General features: G+C 45.0%; 1 protein-coding gene across 2 annotated transcripts in view; it reads right to left on the bottom strand.

Moving 5' to 3' along the window:
• Positions 1–12429, bottom strand: part of LOC139545123 (aminopeptidase O-like) — a 108092-nt gene extending 95663 nt beyond the window's left edge. For both annotated transcript variants that reach the window (XM_071352537.1, XM_071352538.1), the window contains exons 1-2: positions 12312–12429; positions 7465–7548 (exon numbers count right to left, since the gene is read on the bottom strand). In XM_071352537.1, the coding sequence (XP_071208638.1) occupies positions 7465–7548; positions 12312–12350 (123 nt within the window). In that variant the 5' untranslated portion in view covers positions 12351–12429. The remainder of the gene's footprint in view (positions 1–7464; positions 7549–12311) is intronic.
• Between the last annotated feature and the right edge of the window lie 647 nt (positions 12430–13076).

The raw sequence follows: 13076 nt of genomic DNA, 5'->3' as shown, positions 1-13076 counted from the left end.
GACTAATATCCTTCAGCAGACCCCTGATACACACACCCACACCCACCCACACATACAGACAGAAACAGACACACAAACACATATGTAAGTAGACACACACAAAAGCAAGGAAAGAGGTAATACATTCTGGCTCTATTAAAGCAACCCTCATTTAAGGCCTCTGTGTGTGTGTGTGTGTGTGTGTGTGTGTGTGTGTGTGTGTGTGTGTGTGTGTGTGTGTGTGTGTGTGTGTGTGTGTGTGTGTGTGTGTGTGTGTGTGTGTGTGTGTGTGTGTGTGTGTGTGTGTGTGTGTGTGTGTGTGTGTGTGTGTGTGTGTGTGTGTGTGTGTGTGTGTGTGTGTGTGTGTGTGTGTGTGTGTGTGTGTGTGTGTGTGTGTGTGTGTGTGTGTGTGTGTGTGTGTGTGTGTGTGTGTGTGTGTGTGTGTGTGTGTGTGTGTGTGTGTGTGTGTGTGTGTGTGCGCGCGCGCATTTACAGACCACTAATCATCTATGACGTAATCAACAAGCTCTCACTACAGAATTAGACACTTATCCACAAGTTGCTCCAAAGTATTTTTGACTCCCTGGGTTGACTCCTCCTGCTCAGTATCATTCCATTTCTAAAAATGTCAAATTGTGAAGTAGCTCCAAATTAAGGGTTATGGTTTTGGATATGGTTAAAACATTACATTTAGGCACTCATTCTGAATGGTTAAGGTAACGGTTAAGGTTTGGAATAGGGTTACAACCAAAAAATAGAAAAACAAGTGTTCACCACTGGGATCAAACACACAACCTTCTGATCTGGAGTCATGGGATTCCATCCATCCACCACCCCTGTCTACAACCCATGTCCACAACCCCCTGGCAAAGCCCAAACCTACTTGATGGTAATAGTTGGACAGATGTCCAATTGCCTCGTCTCATCTTGTCTCTTCCATTCTCTCATCCTTTTCTCCTCCTACTCCACTACCATCTAGGCACTTCTCTCTCAAACCCTTTTCTCTCTCACCCCTTTTCTCCTATCTTCTCTGCCCCTTCACCTTTCTCTTCCCACCCTCTCTAATATCACCTCTCCACATCGTTCATCCCCCATCTTCTCTACACTTCCTGCTATCTCCTCTACCTTTTTTCTCCTCTCCTTCCCCTCTCTGTGCATTGCCAAGCAGGCAGTAATTGGCTATTCTTTCACAATGAGTTGGGTGAATTTTGGCCCAATCCTCCTGACAGAGCTGGTGTAACTGAGTTAGGTTTGTAGGACTCCTTGCACACTCCTTTCACACACGCTTTTTCAGTTCTGCCCACACATTTTCTATAGGAATGAGGTCAGGGCTTTGTGATGGCCACTCCAATACCTTGACTTTGTTGTCTTTAAGCCATTTTGCCACAACTTTGGAAATATGCTTGGGGTTATTGTCCATTTGGAAGTCCCATTAGAAGAGCTTTAACTTCCTGACTGATGTCTTGAGATGTTGCTGCAATATATCCACATAATTTCCTCACTCATGATGCCATCTATTTTGTGAAGTGCACCAGTCCCTCCTGCAGCAAAGCACCCCCAAAACATGATGCTGCCATCCCCGTGCTTCACGGTTGGGATGGTGTTCTACGGCTTGCAAGCCTCCCCCTTTCTCCTCCAAACATAACGATGGTCATTACGGCCAAACAGTTCTATTTTTGGTTCATCAGACCAGAGGACATTTCTCCAAAAAGTAAGATCTTTGTCCCCTTGTGCAGTTGCAAACCATAGCCTGGCATTTTTATGGTAGTTTTGGAGCAGAGGCTTCTCAAATCAAATCAAATTGCATTGGTTACATACACATGGTTAGCAGATGTTAATGTGAGTGTAGCGAAATGCTTGTGCTTCTAGTTCCAACTATGCAGTAATATCTAACAAATAATCTAACAATTGCACAACTACCTTATACACACAATGGCAAAGGCAAGATGAAGTAGATGGTATACAGTACAGTATATACATATTAGATGAGTAATGTAGGGTATGTAAACATTATATAAAGTGGCATTGTTTAAAGTGACTAGTGATACATTTATTACATCCAATTATTAATTATTAAAGTGGCTAGAGTTGAGTCAGTATGTTGGCAGCAGCCACTCAATGTTAGTGATGGCTGTTTAACAGTCTGATGGCCTTGAGATAGAAGCTGTTTTTCAGTCTCTCAGTCCCAGCTTTGATGCACCTGTACTGACCTCGCCTTCTGGATGATAGCGGGGTGAACAGGCAGTGGCTCGGGTGGTTGTTGTCCTTGATGATCTTTTTGGCCTTCCTGTGACAACGGGGGGTGTAGGTGTCCTGGAGGGTAGGTAGTTTGCCCCCGGTGATGCGTTGTGCAGACCGAGGAACTTAAAACGTTCCACCTTCTCCACCACTGTCCTGTCGATGTGCATAGGGGGTGCTCCCTCTGCTGTTTCCTGAAGTCCACGATCATCTCCTTTGTTTGTTGACGTTGAGTGTGAGGTTATTTTCCTGACACCACACTCCGAGGGCCCTCACCTTCTCCCTGTAGGCTGTCTCGTCGTTGTTGGTAATCAAGCCTACCACTGTAGTGTCGTCTGCAAACTTGATGATTGAGTTGGAGGTGTGCATGGCCACACAGTCATGGGTGAACAGGGAGTACAGGAGAGGGCTGAGAAAGCACCCTTGTGGGGCCCCAGTGTTGAGGATCAGCGGGGTGGAGATGTTGTTTCTTACCCTCACTACCTGGGGGCGGCCCGTCAGAAAGTCCAGGACCCAGTTGCACAGGGCGGGGTCGAGACCCAGGGTCTCGAGCTTAATGACGAGTTTGGAGGGTACTATGGTGTTAAATACTGAGCCGTAGTCGATGAACAGCATTCTTACATAGGTATTCCTCTTGTCCAGATGGGTTAGGGCTGTGTGATTGCGATTGCGTTGTCTGTGGACCTATTGGGGCGGTAAGCAAATTGGAGTGGGTCTAGCGTATCAGGTAGGGTGGAGGTGATATGATCCTTGACTAGTCTCTCAAAGCACTTCATGATGACGGAAGTGAGTTCTACAGGGCGATAGTCGTTTATTCATTTTATTTATTTTTTATTTCACCTTTATTTAACCAGCTAGGCTAGTTGAGAACAAGTTCTCATTTACAACTGCGACCTGGCCAAGATAAAGCTCAGGTACCTTAGCTAGTATATTTATTTTATTTTATAATTCACCTTTATTTAACCAGGTAGGCAAGTTGAGAACAAGTTCTCATTTACAATTGCAACCTGGCCAAGATAAAGCAGTTCGACACATACAACAACACAGTTACACATGGAGTAACACAAACATACAGTCAATAATACTGTAGAAAAATAAGTCTATATACAATGTGGGCAAATGAGGTGAGATAAGGGAGGTAAAGGCAAAAAAAAGCCATGGTGGCAAGGTAAATACAATATAGCAAGTAAAACACTGGAATGGTAGATTTGCAGTGGAAGAATGTGCAAAGTAGAAATAATGGGGTGCAAAGGAGCAAAATATATAAATAAATAAATACAGTAGGGGAAGAGGTAGTTGTTTGGGCTAATTATAGATGGGCTATGTACAGGTGCAGTAATCTGTGAGCTGCTCTGACAGCTGGTGCTTAAAGCTAGTGAGGGAGATGAGTGTTTCCAGTTTCAGAGATTTTTGTAGTTCGTTCCGGTCATTGGCAGCAGAGAACTGGAAGGAGAGGAAGCCAAAGGAGGAATTGGCTTTGGGGGTGACCAGAGAGATATACCTGCTACCAGTTTAGCTAAGGTAGCTTAGCTTTCTTGGGAACAGGAACAATGGTGGACCTCTTGAAGCATGTGGGAACAGCAGACTGGGATAGGGATTGATTGAATATGTCCGTAAACACACCAGCCAGCTGGTCTGCGCATGCTCTGAGGACGCGGCTATTGATGCCGTCTGGGCCGGCAGCCTTGCGAGGGTTAACACGTTTAAATGTTTTACTCACGTTGGCTGCGGTGAGGGAGAGTCCGCAGGTTTTGGTAGCGGGCCATGTCGGTGGCACTGTATTGTCCTCAAAGCGAGCAAAGAAGTTGATTAATTTGTCTGGGAGCAAGACATCGGGTCCGCGACTTGGCTGGTTTTCTTTTTGTAGTCCGTGACTGACTGTAGACCCTGCCACATACCTCTCGTGTCTGAGCCTTTGAATTGCGACTCTACTTTGTCTCTATACTGACGCTTAGCTTGTTTGATTGCCTTGCGGAGGCAATACACTGTTTTGTATTCGGTCATGTTTCCGGTCGCCTTGCCATGATTAAAAGCAGTGGTTCGCGCTTTCAGTTTTGGGCGAATGCTGCCATCAATCCACGGTTTCTGGTTGGGGAAGGTTTAAATTGTCACCGTGGGTACAACATCATCGATGCACTTGCCGATGAACTCGCTCACCGAATTAGCGTATACATCAATGTTGTTGTTCGACGCTATCTGGAACATAGCCCAGTCCACGTGATCGAAGTAATCTTGAAGCGTGGAATCAGATTGGTCAGACCAGCGTTGAACAGACCTGAGCATGGGCGTTTCCTGTTTTAGTTTCTGTCTATAGTCTGGGAGCAACAAGATGGAGTCGTGGTCAGATTTGCCGAAAGGAGGGCGAGGGGTAACAATGATCAAGAATTTTTCCAGCCCAGGTCACGCTTTCGATATGCTGATAAAATTTAGGGAGCCTTGTTTTCAGATCAGCTTTGTTAAAATCCCCAGCTACAATAAATGCAGCCTCAGGATATGTGGTTTCCAGTTTACATAGAGTCCAATGAAGTTCTTTCAGGGCCGTTGAGGTGTCTGCTTGGGGGGATGTACACGACTATGATTATAATCAAGAATTCTCTTGGTAGATAATGCGGTCGGCATTTGATTGTAAGGAATTCTAGGTCATGTCTACCTCATTGAGTTCCTGTATGTTCTTATGATCACACCACGACTCGTTAATCATAAGGCATACACCCCCGCCCTTCTTCTTACCAGAGAGATGTTTGTTTCTGTCGGCGCGATGCGTGAAGAAACCAGGTGGCTGTACCAACTCTGATAACGTATCGCGAGTGAGCCATGTATCCGTGAAACAGAGAATGTTACAATCTCTGACGTCTCTCTGGAAGGCAACCCTTGCTCGGATTTCGTCTACCTTGCTGTCAAGAGACTGGGCATTGGCTAGTAGTATACCCGGGAGCGGTGGGCAATGTGCCCATCTAGGGAGCCTGACCAGAAGACCGCTCCATCTACCCCTTCTGCACTGTTGTTTTGGGTCGCCTGCTGGGATCCGATGTATTGTCCTGGGTGGTGGACCAAACAGAGGATCCGCTTCGGCAAAGTCTTCCTGGTCGTAATGTTGGTAAGTTGACGTTGCTCTTATATCCAATAGTTCCTTCTTCCTTGCTGAGTGGCCTTTCAGGTTACGTCGATATAGGACTCGTTTTACTGTGGATATAGATGGTTCTGTACCTGTTTCCTACAGCATCTTCACAAGGTCCTTTGCTGTTGTTCTGGGATTGATTTGCATTTTTTGCACCAAAGTACCTTCATCCCTAGGAGACAGAACGAGTCTCCTTCCTGAGAGGTATGACGGCTGCGTGGTCCCATGGTGTTTATACTTGCGTACTATTGTTTGTACAGATGAACGTGGTACCTTCAGGCATTTGGAAATTGTTCCCAAGGATGAACCAGACTTGTGGAGGTCTGCAATTTTCTTTTCTGAGGTCTTGGCTGATTTCTTTTGATTTTCCCATGACGTCAAGCAAAGAGGCACTGAGTTTGAAGGTAGGCCTTGAAAAACATCCACAGGTACACCTCCAATTGACTCAAATGATGTCAATTAGCCTATCAGAAGCATCTAAAGCCATGACATAATTTTCTGGAATTTTCCAAGCTGTTAAAATGCACAGTCAACTTAGTGTATGTAAACTTCTTACCCACTGGAATTGTGATACAAAGAATTATAAGTGAAATAATCTGTCTGTTAACAATTGTTGGAAAAATTACTTGTCTCATGCACAAAGTAGATGTCCTAACTGACTTGCCAAAACTATAGTTTGTGAACAAGTGGTTGAAAAACTATTTTTAATGACTCCAACCTAAGTGTATGTAAACTTCCGTCTTCAACTGTAAATATTATTAATTAACTGGTTCGACAGCTTCTTTTTTGTTTACTCAACTTTTCGGTCAAAGTGCTACCTGAACTTAACATTTTTAGTTGGCCTAACTTTAGCTCCAAAATGAGAAAACCTAGGCAGAAATTCAGTCAACTTAAAATCATGTGTTTGCTCAAATTGTCTCATATGTTCATTCAACTAGAAATTATTATTTGGGCATCTTACCTGCAAAAATGGCTGTGGAACTAATTACACACACACAAAGTGACTTTAACTTACAACGTACAAATTTGACACACGTTGACAAACACTGAGCGTACAAAACATTAGGAACACCTTCCTACTATTGAGTTGCACTTCCTTTTGCCCTCAGAACAGCCTCAATTATTCGGGGAATGGTCTCTACAAGGTGTCAAAAGTGTTCACAGGGATGCTGGCCCATGTTGACTCCAATGCTTCCCACAGTTGTGTCAAGTTGGCTGGATGTCCTTTGGATGGTGGAACATTCTTGACACACACAGGAAACTATTGACCCAGCAGCGTTGCAGTTCTTGACACACTCAAACCGGTGCACCTGGTACCTACTACCATACCCCGTTCAAAGGCACTTACATGTTTTGTCTTGCCCATTCACCTTCTGAATTCCACACATACACAATCCATGTCTCAATTGTCTCAAGGCTTAAAAATCCTTCTTTAACCTGTCTCCTCCCCTTCATCTACACTGATTGAAGTGGGTTTAACAAGTGACATCAATAAGTGATCATAGATTTCATCTGGATTCACCTGGTCAGTCTATCATGGAAAGAGCAGGTGTTCATAATGTTTTGTACACTCAGTATATTTAGCCTCACAATGAAGAGTTTTACCATTTTCTTTTCAGGACAACCAGGGCTACAAGTTTTTAAACTATATTGTTTTATACTATATTGTGACAAGCTAAAGCCTCCATTTAAAATGGTCAGTAGCAGCTAACCCATGAGGTTCATTATCTCAGGCAGGAAATATAGGCTGAAGGTTCCTAACCCTCGGTGGGTTAGAGATTGGTTCTTGCTCGTTAGTGATGCAGGTGTGTGTGTGTTGTCCTTAGGGAATTCCTCATTAACACACACTCTGACCTCAGCTAATCTCTGACCTCTAATCCCTGATCCTGATACCTGACCTTGGCCCAAAACCCAGTGACATGCAGATTAGGTAAAGACATGCACACACGCATGCATGCACACATGTTCGCACGTACACTTGCACAGAGAGAGGGACAGAGAAAGAGAGAGAAAGAGAGAGAGAGCAGACAGCCTTAGCGAGAGTCCACTAGGAAGCAGTGTGTCTGACAGACAGAACACACTGAGACCATGAGAGCGTGAGATAGAGGTCTATTTAAAGGGGCTCCTACCTCGTTGAAGTTCTCTTTGGGTTCTGCTCTCTTCTGCTTCCTGCCCTTTCCATCGCTCGGACTGACACCAATCCATTGTACTACCTGCCCAGGGAAAGGAGGAACAATGGGAGGGAGGGGGGGAAGTAGCACACCTCTAATATGAGTTAGTACCTATAAACAGATTGTAGACGCACTTTCCATTGCTTAAATGGAAAGACACGCACGCACGCACACACACACACCCACACACCCACACACACACACACACACACACACACACACACACACACACACACACACACACACACACACACACACACACACACACACACACACACACACACACACACACACACACACACACACACACACACCTACACGGCTGCTTACACGCAAGCCCCAACAGCGAGTCAGCGGTGGAGGTATAGGCACACAGCGAGATGTCCTTGCCGCAGAAGTAACCCTATCAGTCCCTACAGAGTGTGGTCACATCATGGCTCTACTACCACACTGCCTTAGACAAGAGCAAGACAAGAGCAAATAAATACTGCCACACTGCCTTAGACAAGAGCACCTAAAAACTACCACATTGCCTTAAACAAGAGCACCTAAATACTACCACACTGACTTAGACAAGACCACCTAAAAACTACCACACTGCCTTAGACAAGAGCACCTAAATATTACCACACTGCCTTAGACAAGAGCACTTAAAAACGACCACATTGCCTTAGACAAGAGCACCTAAATACTACCACACTGCCTTAGACAAGAGCACCTAAAAACTACCACACTGCCTTAGACAAGAGCAGCTAAATACTGGTAGTATTTACTGCCACACTGCCTTAGACAAGAGCACTTAAAAACTACCACATTGCCTTAGACAATAGCACCTAAATACTACCACACTGACTTAGACAAGACCACCTAAAAACTACCACACTGACTTAGACAAGAGCACCTAAATATTACCACACTGCCTTAGACAAGAGCACCTAAAAACTACCACATTGCCTTAGACAAGAGCACCTAAATACTACCACACTGCCTTAGACAAGAGCACCTAAAAACTACCACACTGCCTTAGACAAGAGCAAATAAATACTGCCACACTGCCTTACACAAGAGCAAGACAAGAGCACCTAAAACCTACCACACTGCCTTAGACAAGAGCACCTAAAAACTACCACACTGCCTTAGACAAGAGCACCTACAACCTACCACACTGCCTTAGACAAGAGCACCTAAAAACTATGTGAATGCCTTAGACAAGAGCACCTAAATACTACCAAACTGCTATAGACAAGAGCACATAAAACTACCACATTGCCTTAGACAAGAACACCTAAATACTACCACATTGCCTTAGACAAGAGCACCTAAAACTACTACACTGCCTTGGACAAGAGCACCTAAAACTACCACACTGCGTTAGACAACAGCACCTAAAACTACCACACTGCCATAGACAACGGCACCTACAACTACCACACTGCCTTAGACAACAGCACCTAAAACTACCACACTGCCATAGACAACAGCACCTAAAACTACCACACTGCCATAGACAACAGGACCTAAACCTACCACACTGCCTTAGACAAGACCACCTAAAACTACCACACTGCCATAGACAAGAGCGCCTAAAGACTACCACACTGCCTTAGACAAGAGCACCTAAATACTACCACACTGCCTTAGACAAGAACACCTAAAACCTACCACACATCCTTAGACAAGAGCACCTAAAACCTACCACACTGACTTAGACAAGAGCACCTAAATCTACCACACAGCCTTAGACAAGAGCACCTAAAAACTACCACACTGCTTTAGACAAGAGCACCTAAAAACTGCAACACTGCCATAGATAAGACCACCTAAATACTACCACACTGCCATAGACAAGAGCACCTAAAACTACCACACTGCCTTAGACAACAGCACCTAAAACTACCACACTGCCATAGACAAGAGCACCAAAAACTACCACACTGCCATAGACAACAGCACCTAAAAACTACCACACTGCCTTAGACAAGACCACCTAAAACTACCACACTGCCATAGACAAGAGCACCTAAAACTACTACACTGCCTTGGACAAGAGCACCTAAAACTACCACACTGCGTTAGACAACAGCACCTAAAACTACCACACTGCCATAGACAACGGCACCTACAACTACCACACTGCCTTAGACAACAGCACCTAAAACTACCACACTGCCATAGACAACAGCACCTAAAACTACCACACTGCCATAGACAACAGCACCTAAACCTACCACACTGCCTTAGACAAGACCACCTAAAACTACCACACTGCCATAGACAAGAGCGCCTAAAACTACCACACTGCCATAGACAACAGCACCTAAAACTACCACACTGCCATAGACAAGACCACCTAAAAGCTACCACACTGCCTTAGACAAGAGCACCTAAAAACGACCACACTGCCATAGACAACATTACCTAAACCTACCACACTGCCTTAGACAAGAGCACCTAAAAACGACCACACTGCCTTAGACAAGAGCATCTAAAAACTATCACACTGCCTTAGACAAGAGCACATAAAAACTACCACACTGCCATAGACAACAGCACCTAAAACTACCACACTGCCTTAGACAAGAGCACTTAAAACTACCACACTGCCTTAGACAAGAGCACCTAAAAACTACCACACTGCCATAGACAAGAGCACCTAAAAGCTACCACACTGCCATAGACAAGAGCACCGAAAACTACCACACTGCCATAGACAAGAGCACCTAAAACTACCACACTGCCATAAACAAGAGCACCTACATACTACCACACTGCCTTAGACAAGAGCACCTAAAAACTACCACACTGCCATAGACAAGAGCACCTAAAACTACCACACTGCCATAGACAAGAGCACCTAAAACTACCACACTGCCATAAACAAGAGCACCTAAATACTACCACATTGCCTTAGACAAGAGCACCTAAAACTACCACACTGCCATAGACAAGACCACCTAAATACTACCACACTGCCTTAGACAAGAGCACCTAAATACTACCACACTGCCATAGACAAGACCACCTAAATACTACCACACTGCCATAGACAAGAGCACCTAAAACTACCACACTGCCATAGACAAGAGCACCTAAAACTACCACACTGCCATAGACAAGACCACCTAAATACTACCACACTGCCATAAACAAGAGCACCTAAAACTACCACACTGCCATAGACAAGAGCACCTAAAACTACCACACTGCCATAAACAAGAGCACCTAAATACTACCACACTGCCTTAGACAAGAGCACCTAAAACTACCACACTGCCATAAACAAGAGCACCTACAACTACCACACTGCCATAGACAAGACCACCTAAAACTACCACACTGCCATAGACAAGAGCACCTAAATACTACCACACTGCCTTAGACAAGAGCACCTAAAACTACCACACTGCCATAGACAAGACCACCTAAAACTACCACACTGCCATAAACAAGAGCACCTAAATACTACCACACTGCCTTAGACAAGAGCACCTAAAACTACCACACTGCCATAGACAAGACCACCTAAATACTACCACACTGCCATAAACAAGAGCACCTAAATACTACCACACTGCCATAGACAAGACCACCTAAATACTACCACACTGCCTTAGACAAGAGCACCTAAAACTACCACACTGCCATAGACAAGACCACCTAAAACTACCACACTGCCATAAACAAGAGCACCTAAATACTACCACACTGCCTTAGACAAGACCACCTAAATACTACCACACTGCCATAAACAAGAGCACCTAAAACTACCACACTGCCATAGACAAGAGCACCTAAAACTACCACACTGCCATAGACAAGACCACCTAAATACTACCACACTGCCATAAACAAGAGCACCTAAAACTACCACACTGCCATAGACAAGAGCACCTAAATACTACCACACTGCCATAGACAAGACCACCTAAATACTACCACACTGCCATAAACAAGAGCACCTAAATACTACCACACTGCCTTAGACAAGACCACCTAAATACTACCACACTGCCATAAACAAGAGCACCTAAATACTACCACACTGCCTTAGACAAGAGCACCTAAATACTACCACACTGCCTTAGACAAGACCACCTAAATACTACCACACTGCCTTAGACAAGAGCACCTAAATACTACCACACTGCCTTAGACAAGACCACCTAAATACTACCACACTGCCATAAACAAGACCACCTAAATACTACCACACTGCCAGCTATACCACACTGCCAGCTACACACACACGCCAGAACGCGCACATACACACCTACTGACACATTTTTTCGACAGTTATTTAGTTTTTCCTTCAGTAAGGAGTGCTCTGTCTGTAAGAGAAAACCAGATAAAGATTCAGATCTTCCTTTCTACCACTCTCTGTATCTCACACACTCTTTCATACACACGCAACAGTATATCTATCTGTATCACAGACAATCTCTATTTAACCCAAACCACAATCACAAATGACTTGATAATAAAGACAGGGTTTGACCCCTCATATACTACAGTAGACATCACCTCACAACATGCAGCAGATGTATGCATGGTGACTAAGAGAGACAGAGATAGAGTGAGCAAGTGGGAGAGAGAGAAAGAGAGTGAAAAAGGCTGAAATAGCAATAGGGAGAGAGAGAGAGGGAGAATAAACTGAGCTGAGAGAGTGTGAGAATGTCTTTCAAACAGCTGAGGAAACATCTTAATCTCTGAATTCTCAAAGAAATGACAGAGGGAAAGAAAGAGGGAACTAGCGATAGGGGAAGAAATAGAGAGGAAAAAGGAGAGGGGGAGGTGTGTGCCCCTACCTTGCTTTGACTTCTTCCACCAGCCGAGTCTGTAACCATACGGAACTCCCTTCACATATAGACTGATCGGGAGAGCAGAGGAGGGTGTGAACCAGAGACAGGGAGAGAGAGAGAGAGAGAGAGAGAGAGAGAGAGAGAGAGAGAGAGAGAGAGAGAGAGAGAGAGAGAGGGGGGAGTGATCGAACAGGAGAAAGAGGAATGTTGAGCAGAGGGAGGGAGAGAGAGAGAGAGAGGGAGAGAGAGTGCGGGAGAGAGACGGAAGGGGAGGGAGAGAGAGAGAGAGAGAGAGAGAGAGAGAGAGAGAGGGAGAGGGAGGGAGGGAGAGAGAGAGAGAGAAGGAGAGAGAGAGAGAGAGAGAGAGAGAGAGAGAGAGAGAGAGAGAGAGAGAGAGAGAGAGAGAGAGAGAGAGAGAGAGAGAGAGAGAGAGAGAGAGAGAGAGAGAGAGAGAGAGTGCGAGAGAGAGACGGAAGGGGAGGGAGAGAGAGAGAGAGAGGGAGAGGGAGGGAGGGAGAGAGAGAGACGGAAGGGGAGGGAGAGAGAGAGAAAGAAAGGGAGGAAAGGAGAGAGCTAGATCACTTGTTCCTTTCTGACAAAAACTCACGGCTTGACTTCGGAGAGACAGGAGTGAGAGAGAGGAGGAGGAGGAGAAGGAAGAAGAGGATGATAGCAACAATGAGAAAGAAGAGGAAGGGAGGGAGGAAGAAATTAGAGGAGGAGATGGAGGAGAGGCAAAATCCCCTCATTACGTAAAGCAATGTGTAGAGC

Source organism: Salvelinus alpinus, chromosome 19 (genome assembly GCF_045679555.1).
Source record: "Salvelinus alpinus chromosome 19, SLU_Salpinus.1, whole genome shotgun sequence".
NCBI classification, from domain to species: domain Eukaryota; kingdom Metazoa; phylum Chordata; class Actinopteri; order Salmoniformes; family Salmonidae; genus Salvelinus; species Salvelinus alpinus.
This window is presented reverse-complemented; position numbering and strand designations above follow the sequence as displayed.